The following is a 25,606-nucleotide window of genomic DNA, read 5'->3' on the forward strand; positions in this document are numbered from 1 at the left end:
TGACTTTCAAATAAATAAATCTTTAAAAAAATACAATGTGATACTGCACATAGGTCATCAAATAGACCAATGGTAAAAGAAAATCCAAAACTCAACAGTTACCTAGAGTCTTGAATTACGACAAAGTTGATATCTAGAGCAGTAGGAGAAAGGTAGTCTTTTCAGTAATGTTTCTGGTTCTATTATATGGGTATAACAAAAAATAAAAGCTAAAAACTTACCACATAAATAATGATAAAATCAATTCTACCTAAACCTGTATTAGAGGGAAATTTATAGCAATAAGCCAGATTAGACAAAAGGCTTAAAATATGTAAGCATTCATCTCAATAGGTTAAGGCTGAAAAACATCATGAATTGAACTCCAGGAAAGGCAAAAAGAACATGATAAAAATAAGATGAAGACATAGAAAACCACAAAATGGTGAAGAACAACGAAACAAAAACATTGTTAATGAGAATATTACAAGTGATAAACCCATGGTAATACAAATAAAGAAATGTCATAAATACTCACTGTAAGTGATGAAAGAAAACAGCATCACTTCAGAATCTCTAGATACTTAAAGATATTTGAGTTAAGCTAAATATTTGAGTAAATGTGAAGCCTATGATATTTCTCCTAGAAAAGAAGAAGGATCCCTTTTTCTGACACATTTTATGAGATTAACATTACCCTGAGGCAAAAGCTCAATAGAAATTCTACGAGGAAAAAAAAAAAAACAACTAGTGACTATTTTTTCCTGAACATAGAAACAATCTGTCTTAACAGAATATTTTCAAGTAAAATCCAACAATATGTTGCAGGGAAAGTACATCTCAGCCAAATAGGATTTATTCAGGAATGCAAGATTGGTTCAACATAGAAAACCATCTGGTGCCAAACATCTTATCAATAGTCTAAAACAGAATAGCTATTTAATTTTCATAGGAACAAAAAAATTGACGAAAATTCAGCATCCCTTTAGAATAAAATCTCTACTGGGCATAAAGGACAGCTTCCTCAGACTGTTGAAAGGCATATAAAATTTACAATTAACATACTTAATGTGAAAGACTAAATGCTTCCTCCCAGAATGGGGGAAAGGCTCTCACTATTTCTAGTCAATATTATACTGGCAATCTTAGCCAGTTCAGTAAGGAAGACAAAAAGTAGAATGGGACCACATTCTGGAAAGGAAGAAATAAAATTATCATTATTTGTGTATCACATGGTCTTCTACATGGATGCACTCAATAACTCTAAAAATATTTACTAGGCTTAAGCAAGTTCTGAAAAATATCTAAATAAATGGAGAGATATATTGTGTTTAAAGACTGAAAGAGTCAATATTCATATCATTTCCCCTCAATCTGTATATTGAATGTCAATTACCCAGGAAAAAATAACCCCAGCACTTATTTTTGTAGAATTTGATAAGCTGATTAAAAATATATATATAGAAATGAAAAAAGCTAGAGTCTTCTTTTTGAGGAGGAACAACTTTGAAAGAATCATACTATTTGATTTCAGGGCTTATCATATATGGAGCTAAAATAGTCAAGATTGGTATTTGCATAAGAATAGAAATGTCAATGGTTCAGGAAGCTATCTAGAAATCAGACCATATACAGGTGTATAGCAATTTATTTTTATCAAAATTTTCAAAGTAATACAATGGAAAAAGGATAGACTTTTCAACAAATGAAACTGGAACAATGGAAATCCGTATACTTAAAAAAAAAGAGCCTATCCCTTTAGCTCATGCAGTACACAAAAATCAAATTGAAATAGACCATGAATATAAATGTGAAACTAGGAGCTATAAAACTGATTTGTGTGAGTTGTGCAGGGATTTTTCAGACAGGACAAAAAACCCCAAAAGTGTAAAATTAAAAATTTATAAATTGGGGTTCATTATACTGATAACTTCTCTTCAAACAATGTTAAAACTGCTGAACTAGTTATAAGACCCGTTTCCTCCTTCATATTCTCTCTGCCAGATATGGAGTCAGCCATTTCTTCCAGGAGTGGTGGTCCCTCTTAGTGGGCAATAGTTTTTTTTAAAAGATTTATTTATTTATTTGAAAGTCAGAGTTACACAGAGAGGAGAGGCAGACAGAAGTCTTCCATCCGATGGTTCACTCCCCAATTGGCCGCAACGTCCGGAGCTGTGCCAATCCGAAGCTAGGAGCCAGGAGCTTCTTCTGGGTCTCCCAAGCTGGTGTAGGGGCCTAAACACTTGGGTTATCTTCTGTTTTCCCAGGCCACAGAAGAGAGCTGGACCGGAAGTGGAGCAGCCAGGTCTCGAACCGGTGCCCATATAGGATGCCGATGCTTCAGGCCAGGGTGTTAATCTGCTGCACCAAAGCACCAACTGGTGCCCATATGAGATGCCAGCATTGCAGGTGGCGGCTTTTCCCCTACGCCATAGCACTGGCCCCTGGGCAATAGTATTTGAAAACCCTAATCTGGCTGCTTTGGATGCTCATAACCAGTGTGATGTTGTTGTACCTAGCTCGCTCTCAGTGGACTTGGTAGCAGGGTCAGACCATACATTTAAAATTATGAGTTTATGTTTTCCTCTCCTGTTCATGTTTTTCATAAAACCTTTGATATTTTACTAGTATCTCTCTTATCTTACAATGACGATAATGGTTCCCAACCATTATACTATTTTTTATAGCATTCCTAAACAAATCTCAAATTATTAATAGTAGTATAATGATTTATGAGCAAAAAATTAATAAAGTCAATTATGTTGAAATCCTAGTTTCAGTATATTTCCATTTGAATAGCCATAAATATCCAACCAAGTTAAAAATAATTATGCTAGCAAACTAAAACATACAAGTTTTCAGGGAAGTGTAGTCATAACTCAGAAGTTCTCTTAAAATTCAGCTCTCCTGGGGCCGGCGCTGTGGCTCAGTGGGTTAAAGCTCTGGCCTGAAGTGCTGGCATCCCATATGGGTACCAATTCTAGTCCAGGCTGCTCCTCTTCAAATCCAGCTCTCTGCTATGGCCTGAGATAGCAGTAGAAGATGACCCAAGTCCCTGGGCCACTGCACCCATGTGGGAGACCCAGAAGAAGCTCCTGATTCCTGGCTTTGGATCGGCGCAGCTGTTGCCATTGCAGCCATCTGGGGAGTAAACCAGCAGATGGAAGGCCTCTCTCTGTCTCTACCTCTCTCTGTAACTGACTTTCAAATAAATAAATCTTTAAAAAAAAATTCAGCTCTCCCTTCTTTCTATCTACAATATCCTGTCTTTTAAATTTATTTATTTATTTAAAAGGCAGGGAGACAGACAAACAGGGTTCCTGTCTCCTGGTTCACTCCTCAAATAACTGCAACAGCTGAGGCTGCACAAGGTTGAAGGTAGAAGTCAGGAACTCAGTCTGGGTCTCCCACGTGGGTGGCAGGGACTGAGCTACTTGAGCCATCACCTGCTGTCCCCCAGGGTGTGCATTAGCAAGAATCAGGAGTATAGCCAGAACTTGTACTCAGGCACTCTGATATGGGATGTGTGTGTCCCAAGTGGCTTCTTAGCTGCTTCACCAAATGCCCATCCCTTACTCCCTTTTTAAGTTATTAGCTGTACACCCTGGATGGGTTATTCATCTCTCAGGGTTCTGCTTCCTTCCTTTCCTGAATCTTGATAGGATTACGGCTCACCAAAAGGATAGCTGGAATAAATAAAATCATCTATTTCTTAACTTTTAGAGGGCCTAAAAGGTGCCATTGTTGCATTTTGTTTTTTTCCCTCTATGTTCTGTCTTTATTGAATTTTCTTCCCTTGATACTTGCCTAAAGTATTGACGAGCTGTGCAGAAGAGAAATGAAATGAAAAATGTTTTTTGAATGTCTTCTTTTTATTTCTTTGGGTTTTTTTTTTTTTTCAATCTTTCTTTGAGAGCCAGTCAATCAGAGACACAAGGAACTCCCATATGCTGATTCACTCCCCAGAATGCTCACAACAGCCAGGCTGAAGCCAGAAGCCTGCAACTCAATCTGAGTTTCTCACATGTTTTTGCAGGACCCATCTACTTGAGATTTCCCTTGTTACCTCCCAGGATGTACATTAGCAGGAAGCTGGAATTTGGAGCAAAACTGCTCTCTCCAATAAGGATGCAGAAGCCCTGATTGTTGTCTTAACTGCTATGCCAAACACCTGGCCCCCAACTCCACTCCAAGCTCCTTTTCTAGAAGGATGTGCTTGTCATCTCGTGCTAGTGATAGTTCCAGGAGCCATGGTGAGGACAGCCCTTTGAATTTTATTTTTCTTGATTTAAGTCTCCCCTGAGATAGAATCTGGAGGTCTCAGCTGGTGATAATCAGGTATGTTTGAAAAGTATGTGTGGATTCATATAGGAAGGAAGATTGGGCCTCAGTTCAGCAGAGAATAGAGAACTAATTCATTAACCAGATGGTGAATAGGGTCCAAGGATACCTGCAACTCTCCAACTACCTGTGCTTATGAGTTCTAAGCAAAGGAAACCAATCCTCTCCTTCAAGGAAGTCCTCCAAAAGGGAAATAGAGAAAAATATGTATGAGGAATGTTTATTGTTCTTGGGTTCAAAGGAAGAACAATTTTATATTCTGATTATGCTATATTTTATAAAAAATGTTTTACTCCACAGTAAGGTATTCGTGACTCAAATAAGTATTTTTTTCAATATTTATTTATTTATTTGAAAGAGTTAAAGTAGTAGAGACCCGGCCGGCACCGTGGCTTAACAGGCTAATCCTCCGCCTTGCGGCGCCGGCACACCAGGTTCTAGTCCCGGTTGGGGCACCGGATTCTATCCCGGTTGCCCCTCTTCCAGGCCAGCTCTCTGCTATGGCCCGGGAAGGCAGTGGAGGATGGCCCAAGTGCTTGGGCCCTGCACCCGCATGGGAGACCAGGAGAAGCACCTGGCTCCTGGCTTCGGATCAGTGCGATGCGCCGGCCGCAGTGGCCATTGGAGGGTGAACCAACGGCAAAAAGGAAGACCTTTCTCTCTGTCTCTCTCTCTCTCACTATCCACTCTGCCTGTCAAAAAAAAAAAAAAAAAAGTAGTAGAGACCCAGAGAGATCTTCCATGCACTGGTTCACTCCCAAATGACTGCAATGGCTGGAACCGGGCCAGTCCAAAGCCTGGAGCTAGGAGCTCAAAATATTTTGAGTGTTTTGTGGTGGTGAATGAGGAATGTAATATAAGTTAATAAGAAAACAACTAAATCATATGCCTAACTTGTATAACCCACCTGTTAAGTATGGCGTATTTCTTTGTTTTCCAAAAATGTTCATGTTAACCTGAGGAACAATGAGATCATATGGGGAGGTAGGAATTTTGGAAGGCAATTGGAGTTAGGGTGGGGCCCTAGAGATGGCATTGTGGCCCTTTTTAAAAAATTTTTTTCTTTTATTTAATGAATGCATTTTTCATAGACACAACTTTAAGAATATATTGTTTTTTTCCCTCATAACCCCCCCCCCACTCTCATCCCACCTCCCACTCCCTCTCCCAGCTCCTCCTTCATTATGGTTCATTTTTAGTTTGACTTTATATACAGGGGACCAACTCCATGCTAAGCATAGACTTCAACAATTTGCAGCCATGCACACACACAACATATAGAGTACAGTTTGGGAACAAAATTTGCAATCAATTCTCATAGTACAACTCATTATGGACAGAGGTCCTATATGGGGAGTAACTGCACAGTGACTTCTGTTGTTCCTTTAACAATTAACATTCTTATTTGTGATGTCAGTGATCACCCAGGCCTCTTGCCATGGGCAGCCAGGGCTGTGGAAGCCTTCTTTGAGCACAGACTCCTTTTGTATTTGAACGCGGCCACAAGCAAAGTGAATGTTCTATCCTCCCATCGGAGAAGAGTACATCCTTCTTTGATGACCCTTTCTTTCCATTGAGGTCTCACGGGGATCCTCCATGTAGGATTTTTTTTTTTTTTTTGCCACAGAGTCTTGGCTTTCCATGCCTGAGATGCTCTCACAGGCCTTTCAGCCAGACCAGAAAGCCTCAAGGGTTGATTCTGAGGTCAGAGTGTTATTGACAGCAAATGTCATTCTAGGAGTCTGCTATGTGGACTGCTTCCCATTTTGGACTTTCCTTCCTTTTTAATACTATTATTATTAATAGGTACTTGATGTTATTTATATGATCACTTTTACATTTAAACCCATCTTTATGTTGACCTTGACATTTAATATCATTTTAACAGTTAAGATGGCATTTAAACCACCAATTTTTATGGGTTTGGAGTCCCGTGACAAGTTTTTAGGCTGTACCCTTAGAAGTAAGTCTGTAGGACTGTTTGCAGAACTACACTGCCTTCCAGTTATAGACTACCTCCTTCATCTCTTATTCCCCCTCCTATTTTTAACTGGAATATTTTTCCAATTAACTTAAAATACATATGGTTAACTGTGTTACATGAAGAGTTCAGCATATAGTATGAAGAAGAGAAAAGAGTTAACAAAACAAAGAGGATAAACAAAATAAAAAAGTAACAATGATAAACTGTCCCTCATCTATCAGGTCAAGGACTATTCCCATCATTGTTTCTAAAAGTGTCAATTTCACTTCTATAATTTTCATTTTAGGAGCACTATTAATTCCCCCAAATCAGGGAGAGCATATGCTATTTGTCTCTTCGGGACTGGGTTATTTCACTAAGTATGAGGTTTTCCAGCTTGCTCCATTTTATTGCAAATGACTGGATTTCATTCTTTTTTTACTACCGTATAGTATTCCATAGTGTACATATCCCACAATTTATTTATCCAGTCTTTGGTTGATGGGCATTTAGGTTAGTTCCATGTCTTAGCTATTGTGAATTGAGCTGCAATAAACATGAAGGTGCTGATAGCTCTTTTGTTTAATGAGTTCATTTCCCTTGGGTAAATTCCTGGGAGTGGGATGGCTGGGTCATAGGTAGGTCTATGTTCAGATTTTTTAGGTATCTCCATACTGTTTTCCATAGTGGCTTCACCAGTTTACATTCCCACCAACAATGGGTTAAGTTGCCCTTTTCCCCACATCCTCTCCAGCATTTGTTGTTTGTTGATTTCTGTATGAAGGCCACTCTAACTGGGGTGAAGTGAAACCTCATTGTGGTTTTAATTTGCATTTCCCTGACGGCTAGAGATCCTGAACATTTTTTCATGTGTCTGTTGGCCACTTGGATTTCTTCTTCTTTTTTTTAAAGATTTATTTTATTTATTTGAAAGTCAGAGTTACAGAGAGAGATGTCTTCCATCACTGGTTCACTCCCCAGATGGCCACAATGGCTGGAGCTGCGCCGATCCGAAGCCAGGAGCCAGGAGCTTCCTTTTGGTCTCCCACATGGGTGCAGGTGCCCAAGGACTTGGGCCATCCTCCACTGCTATCCAAGGCCATAGCAGAGAGCTGGAAGGGAAGAGGAGCAACCAGGACTAGAACCAGCACCCATAAGGGATGATGGCGCTTCAGGCCAGAGCGTTAACCCACTGTGCCACAGTGCTGGCCCCTGGGTTTCCTCTTTTGAAAAATGCCTGTTAAAGCCCTTGGCCAATCTTTTAACTGGGTTGTTTGTTTTGTTACTGTGGAGTTTCTTGATCTCTTTATAGATTCTGGTTATGAATCCTTTATTGGTTATGTAGTTTGCAAATAATTTCTCCCATTCTGTCAGTTGCCTCTTCACTTTCCTGACTTTTGCTGTACAGAAGCTTCTCAATTTGAGGTAATCCCATTTGTTCACTTTGGCTTTGACTACCTGAGCCTCTGGGGTCTTTACCAGGAATTCTTTGCCTGTGCCAATGTCTTGAAGTTTCCCCACGTTCTTGATTAGTTTGATGGTGTCGTGGCATAGATTTAGATCTTTAATCCATGTTGAGTGGATTTTTGTGCAGGGTGTAAGGTAGGGGTCTTGCTGCATACTTCTACATGTGGACATCCAGTTTTCCCAACACCATCTGTTGAAGAGACTGTCCCTGTCCAGGGGTTGGTTTTGGCTCCTTTGTCGAATATTGGTTGGTTGTAGATGTTTGGATTGATTTCTGGGGTTTCTATTCTGTTCCATTCATCTATCTATCTGTTTCTGTACTAGTACCAGGATGTTTTGATTATAACTGCCCTGAGATATGTCTTGAAGTCTGGTATTGTGATGCCTCTGGCTTTGTTTTTGTTGCATAGGATTGCTTTAGTTATTCAAGGTCTCCTGTTCCTCCATATGAATTTCAGCATCATTTTTTCTAGTTCTGAGAAGAATGTCTCTGGTATTTTGATTGGTATAACATTGAATTTGTAAATTACTTTTGGAAGAATGGACATTTTGATGATAGTGATTCTTCCAATCCATGAACATGGCAGGTTTTTCCATTTTTTGATATCTTCTTCTATTTTTTTCTTTAAAGTTTTGTAATTCTCATCATAGAGATCTTTGATATCCTTGGTTAAATTTACTCCAAGGTACTTGATTGTTTTTCTGGCTATTGTGAATGGGATTGATCTTAGAAGTTCTTTCTCAGCCATGAATTGTCTGTGTATACAAAGGCTGTTGATGTTTTTATATTGAATTTGTATCCTTCTACTTTACCAAACTCTTCTATGAGTTCCAATAGTCTCTTAGTGGAGTCTTTTGGATCCCCTATATATAGAATCATGTCATCTCCAAATAGGGGTAGTTTGACTTACTCCTTCCCAATTTGTATCCCTTTGATTTCTTTTTCTTGCCTAATTGATCTGGCTAAAATTTCTAGGACTATATTAAATAGCAATGGTGAGAGTGGGCATCCCTGTCTGGTACCAGATTTCAGTGGAAATACCTCCAACTTTGCCCCATTCAATATGATGCTGGCAATGGGTTTGTTATAGATTGCCTTGATTGTATTGAGGAATGTTCCTTCAAAACCCAAATTGCTTAGAGTTTTCATCATGAAAGGGTGTTATATTTTGTCAGATGCTTTCTCTGCATCTATTGCGATAATCATATGGTTTTTGTTCCTCGATTTGTTAATGTGATGTATCACATTGATTTTTGAATGTTGAATCATCCCTGCAAACCAGGGATAAATCTCACTTCGTCTGAGTGAATGATCTTTCTGATGTGTAGTTGGATTTGATTGGCCAGGATTTTGTTGAGTATTTTTGCATCTTTCATCAGGGAGATTGGTCTATAGTTTTCTCTCTCTGTTTGCATCTTTTCTGGATTTAAGAATTAAGGTGATATTGGTTCATAGAAAGAATTTGGGAAGATTCCCTCCCTTTCAATTGTTTTGAGTAATTTGAGAAGAACTGGGGTTAGTTCTTCTTTAAATGTCTGGTAGAATTCAGCAGTGAAGCCGTCCGGTCCTGGGCTCTTCTTTGTCGGGAAGGCATTCATTACTGATTCAATTTCTGTCATGGTTATGGGTCTGTTTAGGTTTTCTATGTCTTCATGGCTCAATTTAGGTAAGTTGTAAGTATTGAGGAATCTATCCATTTCTTCTAGGTTTCCCAATTTGTTGGCATACAGCTCTTTGTTGTGGTTTCTGATGATTCTTTTTTTTTTTTTTTAAATTATTGGCAGGCAGAGTGGACAGTGAGAGAGAGACAGAGAGAAAGGTCTTCCTTTGCCGTTGGTTCACCCTCCAATGGCCGCTGCGGTAGCGCGCTGCGGCCGGCGCACCGCGCTGATCCGATGGCAGGAGCCAGGTGCTTCTCCTTGTCTCCCATGGGGCGCAGGGCCCAAGGACTTGGGCCATCCTCCACTGCACTTCCCTGGCCACAGCAGAGAGCTGGCCTGGAAGACGGGCAACCGGGACAGGATCGGTGCCCTGACCGGGACTAGAACCCGGTGTGCCGGCGCCACAAGGCAGAGGATTAGCCTAGTGAGCCGCGGCGCCGGCCTCTGATGATTCTTTTTATTTCTGTTGTGTCTGTTGTTACATTTCTGTTACCATCTTTAATTCTATTGATTTGAGTCTTCTCTCTCCTTTTTTTGGTTGGTTGGGCCAATGATGTGTCTATTTTGTGTATTTTTTCAAAAACCAGCTCTTCGTTTTGCTGATCTTTTGTATTTTTTTGTTTAAATTTTGTTGATTTTTTTCTCTAATTTTAATTATTTGTTTTCTTCTACTGGATTTGGGTTTGGTTTGCTATTGTTTTTCTAGATCCTTGAGGTGTGTGGAGAGTTCATTTATTTGGTGCCTTTCCAGTTTCTTGATGTAGACACCAATTGCTATAAACTTTCCTCTTAACACTGATTTTGCTGTATCCCACAAATTTTGATGTCGTGTTGTCATTTTCATTTGTTTCTAGAAATTTTTTGATTTCTCATTTGATTTCTTCTATGACCCTCGCTCATTCAGAATCACGTTGTTCATTCTCCATCTGTTTGCGTATGATGCAGCGATTCTTGAGTTGTTGATTTCCAGCTTCATTGCATTGTTGTCTGAGAGGATGCATGGTATGATTTCAATTTTTTTGAATTTACTGAGACTCCTCTTATGGCCTAGCATATGGTCAATCCTAGAGAAAGTTCTGTGCACCAGGGAGAAATATATGTACTCTGTGGTTGTGGGGTGGAAGGCTCTGTAGATATCTGCTAGGTCTATTTGGTCTGTAGTGTTAATTAGCTCTTTTGTTTCCTTGTTGATTTTCTGTCTGGTTGATCTGTCCATTGCTGAAAGTGGGGTATTGAAGTCCCCTGTTACTATTGTATTTGAGTCGATATCTCCCTTTAAATCCCTTAATAATTCTTTCAAATAGCCAGGCACCCTGTAATTAGGTGCATATACATTTATAATAGTCATATCTTCATGTTGAATTGATCCTTTAATCATTATATAGTATCCTTCTTTGTCTCTTTTAATAATTGTTGTATTAAAGTCTATTTTGTCTGATATTAGGATGGCCACACTGGCTCGTTTTTGCTTTCTGTTAGCATGGAATATCTATTTCCATCCTTTCATTTTTTTTTTTTTTTACAGGCAGAGTTAGACACTGAGAGAGACAGAGAGAAAGGTCTTCCTTCCGTTGGTTCACCCCCCAAAATGGCCACCACCGCCAGTGTGCTGCGCCAATCCGAAGCTAGGAGCCAGGTGCTTCTCCTGGTCTCCCATGCGGGTGTAGGGCCCAAGCATTTGGGCCATCCTCCACTGCCTTCCCGGGCTACAGCAGAGAGCTGGACAGGAAGAAGAGCAACTGGGACAGAATCTGGCGCCCCAACCGGGACTAGAACCCAGGGTACTGGCGCCACAGGTGGTGGATTAGCCTAGTGAGCCACAGCACTGGCCTCCATCCTTTCACTTTCAGTCTGCATGCATCTTTGTTGGTAAGCTGTGTTTCTTGAAGGCAGCAGATAGATGGGTTTTCTTTTTTAACCTGTTCATCTAGTCTGTGTCTTTTAATTGTGGAGTTGAGACCATATACATTCAGTCTGACTATTGTTAAATACTGTCTTTTTCCCTGCCATGTTTCCTTAAGTACAGCTGTTTATGCATTTTGGATTTTGTTTGTACTTTTGCTGGGTCATTTTCTCCATTTGTCTTCTTTTGTAATGAAGTTCCTGTTTCTGTGTTTCTGTGTGCAGCACATCACTGAGCCAGTGTTGTAGGGCTGGGCATGAATATATAAATTCTTTCAATTTCTGTTTGTCATGGAAGATCCTTATTTCTCCTTTATTCATAAATTATAGTTTTTGCAGAGTAGAGTATTCTGGGTTGACAGTTTTTTTCTCTTAGGATTTAGAGTATATCTCAGCATTGTCTCCTTGCCTGTAGGGTTTGTGATGAGAAGTCCAGGATGAGTCTAATTGAATTACCTCTGAATGTGATCTGTTGTTTGTCTCTGGCACCTTTTAGATCTGTTCTTTGTGTTTCATTGAGCTAAGTGTTGCCACAATGTGTCATGGTGAATTCCTTTTCTGGTCATGTCTGTTGGGATTTCTGTGTATTTCTTGTATTTGGATGTCTCTTTCAATCTGCCTATTGTGGTAGTTTTCTGACATTATTTCATTAAGAAGGCTTTCTAATCCATTCTCTCTTTCCACACCTCCAGGACTCCTGTGATCTGTACGTTGCATTGCTTGATAGAATCTTGTAAATCTCCAACCATGATTTTTAATTTTCTAATTTCTTCTTCTTGTGTTTGATCTGACTGTATTATATCCAGAAATTTGTCTTCCAGTTCTGATATTCATTCTTCTGTTTCATCTGTTTGATTTCTGAGAGATTTTTTTATTTTGGTCAGTTGAATTTTTCATTTCCAGTATTTCTTTTTTTTAAGATTTATTTATTTATTTGTAAGTCAGAGCTACACACACACACACACAGAGGGGTCTTCTATCTGATGGTTAACTCCCCAGTTGGCCACAACTGCTGGAGCTGCACCCATCCAAAGCCAGGAGCCAGGAGCTTCTTCCAGGTCTCCCACGTGGGTGCAGGGGCCCAAGGACTTGGGCCATCTTCTACTGCTTTCCTAGGCCATAGCAGAGAGCTGGAGGGGAAGTGGAGCAGCCAGGTCTCAAACCAGCGCCCATATGGGATGCCAGCGCTTTAGGCCAGGGTGTTAACCCAGTGTGCCACAGCGCCAGCCCCTCATTTCCAGTATTTCATTTTGGCTTCTTTTTAGAATCTCAATTTCTGGGGTGTGCTTTTCATTTAGATCTTTCATCTGTTTCTGATTGCTTCTAAGTAATCTGATTATTAATTTTCTGAATTCTTCTTCTGGCATGACTTCAGTGTCTTCTTCAGCCTCCATTATTGAAGATTTAGATTGCTCCATTGGAGAATTCATAGATTCTTCCTTATTTTTATTCAGAATTTTTCCTTTGTTCTTTGGCATTTCTGTTTGGTTTCTGATTGGTTTGATTTTTAAATTGATTTCCTCTGCTATGAGCTGCTATGTGTCTGAGCCCATAGCAAGTGGAAGTACGCAGCTCCAACTCCTGCAGCTTTGTGAGGTTGCCCCTGTAGTTGCTGGGTTTCAGTGTGGGAGGCACGAGCAGCAGCCATTTTCCCTCCCCTGGGGATGTAAACAAACAATATGGCGTCTCCCCGCTGGCTGCAGTTCCGGTTGCAGGGGGTAGGGAGAAGACACCGAGGGATCCTGGAATGTTCAACCTCTCTGCCTATCCCCAGAATTTCTCCTTCTTCCCACTTAGAGCACCGAGTGCTGTTCAGTAAATTTCCCCATTCATCCGTGTCTTCATCTTTGTGGGTTTGCAACCTCTCACCTGGTTCTCTGTGGGTCCGGCTGTCTCCTAGCTGGGTCTCCGTGCTTTTCTCATTGTGCACATTGGATTTTCCCTGGTGTGGGCCTAGGCAATCTCTGTGAACTCCTGAGCCACTCTGCTATTACCTTTTAGTGATTCCGCCGCCTGTTTGTATCCTCTCTACTAATCGATCCTTCATTTTTTCCCCTGTGCGACTCAGAGTGTCCCGCTGCTATACCGCCACCTTCAACCCTCCATTGTGGCCCTTATAAAGGAGAAAAGAGAATCTCTCTGAACCCATGTACCAAAAAAAGGCCGTGTGAGGACACAACTAGGAATCATGCCCTCCTCAAGGACCCAACCAAACTGGCACCTGAGTCTCAGACTTCCAGTATCCAGAAATGTGAGGAATAAATGTACATTGTTTAATACTCACAGTCTGCCGTATTACAACAGCTCAAACTGACTGAGAAACTGCTCCTCACCAATCATTTCTCCCTTCATCTTTGAGTCTCTTTGAGTCTTTTCTACCCAAGGTATTGTTTATTATATTTCATTTTGAGGAAGGTAAATTGGTAGGCTGGGACATGGACAAGAAGATTATCATTATAGAAGGTAACACAACAATGAACATTACCAGGAAACACCTTTTTATTTATTAAGCGCCTATTGGTATCACACAAAATTTAAAGGAATTTCTCACCATCATGACAATCAAAAAGCCAGGAATTGTCTAGAATCAAAAACATTTCCAAGAATTACCCACTTCTATCAGTACAGGATTATAGATTTTATTTAGTTACTTTATTTAGTTACTTTATCAAGAAGGATTATGACTAAATAGGATTCTTATGACTATCAGAGTTGTGATTCTGTGGTGATATGATTTCTTGCTATTTTTTTTTTTTTGACAGGCAGAGTGGACAGTAGAGGGAGACAGAGAGAAAGGTCTTCCTTTTTTTTGCCGTTGGTTCACCCTCCAATGGGCCGCCACGGTAGACGCGCTGCGGCCGGCGCACCGCGCTGTTCCGATGGCAGGAGCCAGGCGCTTATCCTGGCCTCCCATGGGGAGCAGGGCCCAAGCACTTGGGCCATCCTCCACTGCACTCCCTGGCCACAGCAGAGAGCTGGCCTGGAAGAGGGGCAACTGGGACAGGATCGGTGCCCCGACCGGGACTAGAACCCAGTGTGCCGGTGCCGCAAGGCGGAGGATTAGCCTAATGAGCCGCGGCACTGGGTCCGATTTCTTGCTATTTTGCTGTTAGGGTCTTTGTTGCCAGTAGCCATAAACCAAAATGGGTTGTCTCTAAGACAGTGGACCTGTAGGGCCAGGCCTTTGTAAAGATAGGCTACTTTAGGAAAACAGGAGAAACTCACTGACATGATTCTGCCGTTGGTCAGTAGTCTTATCATGGTCATCAACTGTTAGTGTGTCGGTTTGGATCCATAAGATGCAGGGAAGTCAGGCTGTATCACAAACAACTGTACAGGAAGGGAAAGGTTGAAGAGGATGAGGTATAAAGGGGTTCCAAAGAGCTTATGTGATGCCTAAACATAGTTGTCAAGGTGACAACTACATTAAATGTCTGACAAAGGTAAAATCATCTTATGTGATGGTTTATTGGAAGTGGATGCTTGGTATTTAGCTCTGCCTGTATTCAAAGATATCCCATATTCTTGGTCCAGCTATTGAGATATGCAGTCGGAAAGTCTGAATTGAAGGCTAGATGCCCTCAAAGAAACTCAGCATATCAGTTAGCAACATCCAGTGTGCTTTGTTTCTCCATAAATTTGGATTTCAACATCCAGAAGATTTTAGACTATTGGAAAGTCAGACTTTCTGGAATATGCCTCTTTTATCAGAACTTTAGCATCACTGGTCACTATGTCAAGGAAATGAAATTGCAGGTAGAAAACTTTCCTAAAGTAAAGACCTGCAGCAAGAGGAGTGAAAGCAGCTGAACTTAAAATCTCCAAATATTTCAAAAGCTTTTCCTCTATTGTTTGGTCCTTCTCAGTGTCAAACAAATAGGGAGACTTAATGACAGCTTTGAGTTCTTCCACAGGCACTTGTAAATCCTCAGCCAGACTCTGCAGGGATGCGTCATCCACTCCAAAGTGGACCTGATATTGATGTAGGGAGGCCTTCAGCTTCTCCACATCATTGTCCTTTATGATGCCCACCATAGGAAAGGTCGCCAAAAATCCAGCCTTGATGGCTTCTAGCCAGATAGTTTGCTTTAGGGAGTCCCTCTTTCTATCAATGGCTGCCTCAGTAATGTTGGGCAGGGAAAGCATGAACATGTGGCGCTTCTGAGCAGGGAGATCCTTTAGTAGGGTGTCCATCAGGATTGGGAAATCAAACGCAGACAAATCTCTGTTAGAAATTAAGAAGATTTGTGTTTCAATATTATTCTCCTGAAATTCCTTCAGAAATTTGTTTCGAATCTCTTCCAAGACTTGTTCTCTTTCAAATGTAGCTGATCTCAGTTCCTGTTCATTTTGTAAATCCAGGTCCACCTTGGTTCTCACAAAGTAGAAGTTCTTCTTCATAGCTTTTATAACTTTGGCCAGGTCTAGGTCATTTTTCTTGAAGCGTGTTGCAGAAACAATAATGAAGAAGTCGTACTCACCAAACTTGACTTCCTCCAAATAAGCTTTTGACTGGAAATCAGAGATTCCAATGCCAGGCAAGTCCCATATTGTCACGTTAGGAAAATTCGGGTGTTTGTATGGCGTTCTCTGCATGGTTGTTGGCTCTACCCCAGTGGGAGCCGCATCTTTGCCTTCATGTCCAACTCCTCTCAGGGAATTCATGAAACTTGACTTCCCTGAACCTGACTCCCCTGTCACAGCAATGTTAAGTGGGATACCGTCAATATTTTTTAATGCCTCTTTGATTACGGAGTGTGCCCCTTGAATGTCTCCTCTGTTCAGGTGTGACTCAATTGAAAGGATGATTTCCTGAGAGATTTTGCTTTCTGTCTTGAAGTTTTTAAGATACACTTGAAAGCTGTAGGGCAAATCTTGGTGTTGTTCTATAGAAGGTATAGTTGAGAAAACTGTACCCATGACTGTGAGCAGTAAAAGACCTACAAGAAAGAAGTGAGAGGAAAGCTGACCAGGATTACTGTGAGAGAGGAACTTCTTGTACTTTGCTTTTTTTTTTTTTTAAGATTTTTTTATTTATTTGAAAGGCAGAGTTACACAGAAAAAGAGGGAGAGACAGAGAAAGATCTTTCATCTACTGGTTCACTCTCCAAATGGCCCCAGTGGCTGGAACTGGACAGATCCAAAGCCAGGATCCAGGAGCTTCTTCCAGTTCTCCTACATGGGCACAGAGGCCCAAGAACTTGGGCCATCCTTTCCCAGTCACATTACCAGAGAGCTGGATCAGAAGTGGAGCAGCTGGGACTCAAACCAGTGCTCCTATGGGATGTCAGCACCACAGGCAGAGGCTTAACCTACTCCGCCACAGCATCATCCCCCGGGGCAAATTTTTCTTACCCAGTCAAATGTCAGTGGAAGTTAGTACATTCTACCCACAGATAAGAGTGGGGCTTCTTTATTGCAATTACGTTCTGTTGCATCCCATGCTATCCACACTGTCAGGACTTAGTTCTGTCTGAGCTGGCTATATTCTCCTTGTAGGATTCTTTTTCACAGGTTCTTTACTGGCTGATTATCTTTCAAGACTTGGAAGTAGCATAAGATTGAGATATAACAAACCCAGTATATTCTGTAATGAAGTCTACAACACACAGTCTGACACACATACCTGTAGCTGTTATAACGGGATGCGCTAGAGGAAAGGTAATCACTTTATCAATAATATCCAAAGCTCTTCCTGTAGAACTACCTTACCTTGAGGGATGAATGAAGGATGAAGCAATACTGCCTCTCTGCCATCAACTCCCCAGGCTTCCCACCTGAGCACCCCAGCCTCCCAGCCCATGATCCCAGATTTTTAGTACTCATTAGCTTGTTAGAGAAAAGAGATCCTTGGGATCAGAAATACCTCTGAATGATGTTGTTAAATTGCCAAAAAGCTTTGTGTCTGCTCGATGAGTTGATTATTGTTTGATGTATGGAAATTGACGTCTGCTGTGGTCCAATCTCTTCACCCAAAATCCGCCTGACCTTAAATATAAGGCTGAATGATATAAAGCAGCAAATATAAGGCTGCTGGGCAGGACTGAACTCACACCTAACTCAAATCCCTCCCTACTTCCCAGTGATAGTAACCAATCACGGACTACTGTGGAGCTAGTCCCATTCCGGAATCCACTATACTTCCAAGAACAGAAAAGTGAAACTTAACTAGTATCTGTGCCCCTTTCCAGAAAGTTAGTTTAGAGGAAAGAATATTAAACTATCCTGAGATAACAAATAAACTTCCTGAAACCTATGGCTTGATAAGAGAGGAGTGGACAGAGAAGAAACTGTGTTTTAGAGTTCTCTCCTGATCCCTGACTCTACAAATGCAATCTGAACCAAGGGTCACACAGCAGAAATGCTGATTTCGAGGAAAAGTACTACCTGCAGTGTCACCTCAGACACTCCATACCTACAATCTCTGTGACTGTGACCCTGTTTCCTGAAAACTATAGATTGAGTCACCACAGATCTTGTTGCTATCATTATGGACAAATGAGTGTGAAAGTGTGGGATGGGCATTGCATTGAGAAGACAGCAGGAAAGCACAGGGGGCTTGTATTCATGAACCCACAGCTCTCAGGAGCATGCACACCTGTGCTGTCACCTGTGCTTTCTGAAACTTCAGGAGGCGCTGGGGCTCATCCACATTTGCGTCAACATCACAGAGACAGTCTCACAACTAAGTCAGTTGTCCAAAATCATATGGAAAGCAGATGTAAGACTTTTCACACCACCTGTTGACTTTGTTTTTGTCAGTGCATAGCTTATTGAAGATTCCTTTGTTATACAACTCTTCAGGGATGGAGATCCAAAGGGAAATAAAGTCCTCCTATAATTTCACTCACCTTGAAAACCTATGAGAATAAAAATCACTAATAACAGAGCTTCCATGATCCTAAGTCCTTCCTAAGGATGCTCTACTGGGCAAAATACTGAGCAAGACAGGACCATAAGATGGAGAGATCTCCTAATACAAAGACCAATACTTGTAGTGGCTCTAATTTTCTTTAGGACACAGAAGCTCATTTCAGGGAAGTCTTTTGGGTAGTTTCTTTCTCCTCCTCCTCTTCCTCCCCCCCCCTCCCCCCCTCCCCCTCCTCCTCTGTTCTCCTCCTCCCACTCCTCCCCCTCCTCCTCCCCCACCTCCTCCTCTTCCTCCTCCTCCTCCTTCAATTTATTTATTTTATTCTTAAGCAGAGATATATAATGGAGAGAGGAAGAGACAGACTGAGAGATCTTCCATCCATTAATTCAGTCCCCAAATGGCTGCAACTGCTGGAGCTGGGCAGATCTGAAGGCAAAAGCCAGGGGCTTCTTCTGGGTCTCTCACATGGGTGCAGGAGCACAAGCACTTGGGCCATCCTCTGCTGCTTTCCCAGGCCATTAGCAGGGAGTTAGATTGGAAGTGAAGTTGCCAGGACTTCCACTGAAGTCCTTGGAGAAAAGTGGGGGCTCTTTTAAGGGTAGCAGAATCTCAGTGACTCCTCAGTGGTCTGTTGGTTAAGATGGCAAAGAGAACTGCATCTGCAGGAAGTCATGATATTTCTGGGAATGTGAAAGTGAGAGCATTTCACTGCTTTGCTGGCTAATCAGGAAGGATGAATGCAAAGTATAAGAAGTAGAGAAGCAAAAATGACCTGCAGGGAGGCTCAGCAGCCAGTGGAATTTAACCTACACCCTGGGGGCTTTGCTTACTGCCCCTATTTAAGACAGAGGCCATGAGAATCAGTGAGAGGTTTATCACCAGGGTCACAGCAAGTCCTGAATATGTGAGACTTGACTTTCTCTAATTTCCCAGCTGTTTTAGAATATTTTGACTGCTGTCATGAGAAACTTCACACTGGATAACTTACAAACAAAAGAAATTTACTGCTCACATCTGTGGGGTCAGGGAAGTCCGAGATCAAGTCTCCAGGAGATTCAGCATCTGCCAAAGGCTACTCTTGCTCTGCTGCATGGACGATGCCTTCGATATGTCCTCACAGGCTGAAGGTCCACATGGGATCCACAAATTTATTTTATGAGGCCATTAATCCCATTCATAAGGGCATAGCCTTGGTGGCTCATTCACATCTCAAAGGTCTCGCTTTTAAATGTATTGCATTGGTGATATGGGTTCAGTACAGTCTGTCCCTGCCACACGTGGCCCCATAAGGACATGGCCAGGATCTGATAAGGCGGCTGAGCACACAGCACAGGTGTGGTGCCTGTAGTTTCTGAGTTTGTCATCCGGGGCAGACCCAGATGTGGAAAACTGCTGAAAGTGTTGAGGTCGGTGGTCAGGAGCAGAGACAGTGGGCTGGGTAGTTGGAGAGAGGTCACAGGGACCAGACACAGTGGGGGTGCCATTAATACAGAAAGCAGAACAGGGCAGCAGCACCTTTCAGTAAACTATTTAATATCAAAATCCTCAAAATAAGCATCTTAGCCTATGCTTTCATCTCTTGTATTTAACAATCATTAAAGATTTTTAAAGTTATCATTGTTTGACCCACAGACAGTAATCCATTTCTTCTGCTGGTAGGAATGCTGTTCTTGTTTAATCATTTTTCCCCATAAAACACTTAGTCATTTCCACACAATCTAAAGAATCCCATCCACTGTAACACATACCTTATGCATTTCTTATCCCCTCAACTTTAAATTCTATTTCCTAAGTCCACGGAGGATGGAGCTCTGCCAGAGTATTCCCTGCCTCCCTCACCTACTTCTTCCCTAATCCTAGTTGATTTTTTTTAAAGATTTATTTATTTGAAAGTCAGAGTTACACAGAGGAGGAGAGTCAGCAAGAGAGCGGCCTTCCATCTGCTAGTTCGCTCCACAATTGGCCTTAATAGCCGGAGCTGCACCTATCCGGAGCCAGGAGCTTCTTCTCCCACTTGGGTGCAGGGGCCTAAAGACTTGGAGGATATTCTACTGTTTTCCCAGGCCATAGTAGAGAGCTGGATCGGAAGTGAGCAGCCAGGTCTTGAACCAGTGCCCACATGGGATGCCGGCACTGCAGATGGCGGCTTTAACCTGCTACGCCACAGCACCAGACCCATCCCTTTGAGGAGTTGTAAGGTGTGCAGTTCAGGAGTCGTGTGTTGATATTTTTTAAGTGCCTAATGTTAATGAAAGGTGCTGATGCACTAGATATAAATAAAATGTTAAACATTTCAGGTTACTTTACATGTGTGAGGTAGGTTTGGATTTTGTTTTTCTTACTGCTGAGTTTAGCTTCTCTTTTGAATCTGTGTCCCAGTAAGTAATTCTGGATAATCTCAGAATGCTCAGGAAGTCCTTTGCCTGAGGTTTGATCACAAAGAAATTATTTAGTGCCAAAATTATTCGTGTGTCTCGTAATCAGGTGATATTATCTATGCATGTCTACATTTGCTGAGATGTGCATTGTCATGTCAGATCCTGGCCACAGCTCACACAGGATACAAGCCATCATTCCTCATCCCAGAATCCAAGCTTCTACCCCCACAACTTCTGCATTCCCCTAGAAAGCATTTGACCCACTGGGCTACCATCAACGGAAACTCTAGAATTGGGGAAAAGAAGACAGTCCTTAGACTTTCTGCCATGTCAGGCTGCATCTGCCTGTCATGCTGTGCTCCTGGAGATACAGTCCTTTCTTTGTTGCTCTAATTCATCTCTGTGGCCCAGGTGAGTTCAGGACCTCACTCCAAGAAGACTGACTGAAGGAAAATTCCAGTAAAGAAGTGATGGGGACTCTAAACAGCCCAGAGACACCCAAATCCAGTAGAGAGAGAACAAAGCACACTGCAGTTCCTACTCTGGGGTGTCAGCTGTGAGAATGCCATCTTTCCAGGAAAAGATAAACAGAAATCTCTACCACCCCTGCCAGCACAACAGAACAGAAACCCTAACTACAGGAGAATTCCACAGCCCTCACTTGTATTAAATCCAGTCTAAAAAACTGACTTGGGTTCCAGTGACTACAGTGTTCCAAAAAAGGAACCCATGTTGTCCCCCAAAGCCCTAGACCCAAGCTGCTACAGTAAAGTCACTGCTAAACTCCATTCTGTCTTAGGGAACAGCAAGCAGCCCTGTTGCTACCAGAAGCCTTTGGGGCCAGAGCCAGAGTGCTTCACACAGCAGAGAGCAGGCTACTCTGCACCCTACAGCTGCAGAAGTGCTGGACACATGCCCTGGAGCCCCACTCACTTGTTCTTCATGATCTAGGGAAGTGTTCCTCTGCGGCTTGGGGATCAGCACCAGCATTAGCCAATAGACAAGCCCAGAGGACCAGACCTGAGGAACTTCCCTTCTTCATCTCTTAGCACAAAGTGCTGCTGGGTGACCAGGGTATAAGCTCAGGGTTACCCTTCCATGCCCTGTGGGAATTGGGGGTAATGTTTTCTGTGTGCTGAAGCTCTTAGACTGTGGCTGTTAAAATCTCTGGACTAACTCACATTCATCACTGGGGTCTGAGGACCCTTTCCGCATCCCTCAGCTTCAGGCTGGCCCCTGCCAATCCGCGATCCTCAGCATAACCAACCCTCAGACTGTAAGACCTGGGTCAGGAGTCCACTGCAACCTGCAGACCTGGACTGGGAATTGGATACTGTAAGTCCCAGGGACACCTGCACTGCCCTGCATGGCCTGAGGGAGACCCTATCCACAGTCTTCTACTCAAGGCCCATACCTTCTAGTGCACAATCCCCAGTACAATAAGCAACCACCATGTGAGACCTGGGTAGACTCTCTGAGACCTGCAGCCCTGGGACTGGGACTCTTGGAGCTGTGTTCCACAGACTCACTTGAGTTTTCTCTGTAGGTCCTGGGGAAGACCCTATATGTAGTCTGCTGATCCAGATTCTTGCCTGTCACTGCACATTGCCCACCATAGCCTATGCGTGAAACATGAGACCTGAGTAAGGTCTCCACTGCGTGCCCCAGCTCTGGAATTGTAACTGTATGTAAGTCCTAGGAATACTTGTGCTAACCTTGTGGGGCCTGGGGAAGGCTGTATGTCCATTTTACTGCTGCTGGCCCATGATTGCCAGTGCACAACTCCCAACATAGCCTACATTTTCCCCATTGGAACTGAACAAGGTACCCTTTCCTGTAGCTCTGGGACCATGACTATTAGTACTGTATTCCTCAGGGTCACTGGAACCCACCCTACGTATTCTAGAGAAGACTACCTGAATTCTAGCACTCCAGGCTCGTATTTGCCTGTGTACAATCTCCAACATAACTTGTATTCACCATACCCCCTGGGATTGGGGCAAGGACTCCTTTACGTTCTCCAGTGCTGGAATGGGGCCTTTGGTGTTATAAGCCTCAGCATCACCCATGCCTACCCAGAAGGACCTGAGGAAAGTCCCTTCCACATCATACAACTCCAGTGTTACAGCTATTGGTGCCACAACCCCCAGCATCACCCAGGCTTGTCTGACCAGATAAGGAGACACCCGCTCTGTCTCACAGCATTAGGAATGTGGATACTGCCATCACAAATCCTAGAGTGACTAACACACAGTTCTCTTGAGCCTGAACACACACACCTTTGGAAATCCATGTCCACTTCAAAATCTACTACAACTTCCATGAATTGCTGTAGACTACACAACTATAGCACTCATAGAGACTGTGGCATTGATTACAGCTGACAAAATCACTTAGACATTATACTTCTGGGCTCCTCTAGAACCATAGCCAAAGCAGCTACCCAAATGACATCTCATATTTCATCTAAACAAAAACGTTTTGTCTGTAAAGAAGATGGAACTGTTACACAAGATGTGTAAACATCAATGTAGGGACACAGCAAACATGAAGAAGCAAGGAAGTATGACATCTCCAAAAGAAGATAATAGTTCTCAAAAAATAGATCCTGATTTTAAGGAAATATACAAAATGGCTGAAAAAGAATTCAAAATAACAAACTTAAGGGAACTCAATGAGATGCAAGAGAATACAGGTAGATATTTCGAAGAAATAAGGAAAACAATGTGTGAATGAGAAATTCAGCAAGCATATAGAAATCATTTTTAAAAAGAATCAGTCAGGGCCGGCGCCACGGCTCAATAGGCTAATCCTCCGCCTTGCGGCACCGGCACACCGGGTTCTAGTCCCGGTCAGGGCACCGGATTCTGTCCCGGTTGCCCCTCTTCCAGTCCAGCTCTCTGCTGTGGCCAGGGAGTGCGGTGGAGGATGGCCCAAGTGCTTGGGCCCTGCACCTGCATGGGAGACCAGGAGGAAGCACCTGGCTCCTGGCTTCAGATCAGTGAGGTGTGCCGGCCACAGTGTGCTGGCTGCAGCGGCCATTGGAGGGTGAACCAACAATAAAGGAAGACCTTTCTTTCTGTCTCTCTCCATCTCACTGTCCACTCTGCCTGTCAAAAAATTTAAAAAAAAAATCAGAAATTCTGGAGTTGAAAATTTCAATCAGTGAAACAAAAAACACAATTGAGAGTTTCAACATCAGATTATGATGTGGGCCAGCCGCACCTGTCGAACGGAACCTGAAGGAGGGAGTGGGAATGAAAAGAGGGACAAGGGCGCAGAGAATGGAGCCAAGACAAAAGTCTGATCAAGGCTCGTTTATTCCAGCGTCTCAGCGATATTTTATACATAACCAGCTGCAGCTCAAGGCCACAGAAGTGAACAATAAAGGCAAGCAACTTATCAGGCTTTCTGCAACACAGTCATAACATAGATAATTTTGGCAGAGTGTTCTTGTTTGATCATTCTCCTGGAGCATGGGAATAGGTGACTTTTTCTCCTCCCAGGAATTCCACAAGCCAAGACTGACCTTGACTTGTCTATGACTTGTTTATGGGCTGCCTACAAGATTAGACAGAGCAGAAAAATAATTTCTGACCTTGAGGATAAGACTTTTCAAATAATTCAGACAAAAATAAAGAGAACAAAATTAAAAAGAAAGAAGAAACCCTACAAGACGTGGGATATGATTAAATGAACAAATATTCATATTATAGAGACATATGAAAGAGAAAAGAAAAAAGGTGTAGTGATAACCTATTTATTGAAACAATAATTGAACAATAATTGAAAGTTTCCATGTCTTGAAAGAGATATGGACATACAGACACAGAGTTTAAATGACCCCAATGAGACAACCAAAATAGATCTTCTCAGAGCCAGCCTTGTGCCGGATCAAGCCCCAGCTGCCCCAGTTCTGATCCAGCTCCCTGCTAATGGCCTGGAAAAGCGATGGAAGATAGCAAAAGTGCTTTGGCCCCTGTACTCATGTGGGAGACCCAGATGAGACTTTGGCCGTTGGGGCCATTTGAGGAGTGAATCAGCAAATGGAAAACCTCTCTCTGTGTCCCTCCTTCTCTAACTCTGCCTTTCAAAAAATAAATCATTAAAAAAAAAAAAAAAGACCCTCTCCAAGGTATGCTGTAGTCAAATTGTCAAAAGTTAAGGGCAAAGAGGAAATTTTGTATATAGTGAGAGAAAGACATCAAATTATAAATAAAGGAAAATCCATTAAACTAATAGACTTCTTAGCAGAAACCCTACAGGTCAAAGACAATGGATGATATATTCAAGCTCTTGAAAGAATAGAGTCTTCCAGTCAAGAACACTATATAGAGTGAAGATATCTTTTAGAATTGAAGAAGAAATAAAATATTTCCCAAACAAACAAAAACTGAGAGATTTCATCACCACCACACCAACCCTACAGTAAATCCTGAAGGAAGGGGTCAGCGTTGTGGTGCAGTGGGTTAAAGCCCTGGCCTGCATCACTGGCATCCCATATGGGTGCCAGTTCGAATCCCAGCTGTTCCACTTCTGATCCAGCTCCCTGCTGATATGCCTGGGAATGCAGTGGAGGATGGCCCATAGCCTTGTGCCCGTGTACCCACTTGGGAGACATGAAAGAAACTTCTGGCTCTTGTCTTCGGATCCAGTCAGCTACAGCCATTGCAGCCATTTGGGAAGTGAACCAGTGGATGGAAGATCTCTACCTCTCTCTGTAACTCTGTCTTTCAAATAAATAAAAATAAATCTTTGAAAACTTCCTGAAGGAAGTCCTATATTAAAAGCAAAAGTGTCATAACAACCATTGTGAAAATATATAGTAGTACATAATTCACTAACAGAACAAATAGAGAAGAAAAGAATTTAACCTTATCGTAACAGAAAGCTACCAAAAGACAATAATAAATAAGAAAGGCAGAAAGAAAGAAATAATTTATATGAAAATCAGGAAATTAACAAAATGACAGGTGTTCATTCTTATGTATCAATATTAACTTTCAATGTAAGTAGATTAAATTCCCAAGTTGAAAGATACAG

At 42.2% G+C, this 25,606-nt stretch overlaps 1 protein-coding gene across 1 annotated transcript; it reads right to left on the reverse strand.

Moving 5' to 3' along the window:
* Positions 1-14,977: 14,977 nt before the first annotated feature.
* On the reverse strand, positions 14,978-16,234 carry LOC133758772 (interferon-inducible GTPase 1-like). Its single transcript, XM_062189919.1, has one exon. The coding sequence runs from the start codon at positions 16,232-16,234 to the stop codon at positions 14,978-14,980; it is 1,257 nt and encodes a 418-aa protein (XP_062045903.1).
* Between the last annotated feature and the right edge of the window lie 9,372 nt (positions 16,235-25,606).

The sequence above is a fragment of the Lepus europaeus genome, chromosome 4 (genome assembly GCF_033115175.1).
Source record: "Lepus europaeus isolate LE1 chromosome 4, mLepTim1.pri, whole genome shotgun sequence".
Lineage (NCBI taxonomy): Eukaryota > Metazoa > Chordata > Mammalia > Lagomorpha > Leporidae > Lepus > Lepus europaeus.

Bases quoted from the DNA above. Each gene is read 5' to 3' on its own strand.
- LOC133758772 (XM_062189919.1), bottom strand. From the start codon at position 16,234: ATGGGTACAGTTTTCTCAACTATACCTTCTATAGAACAACACCAAGAT.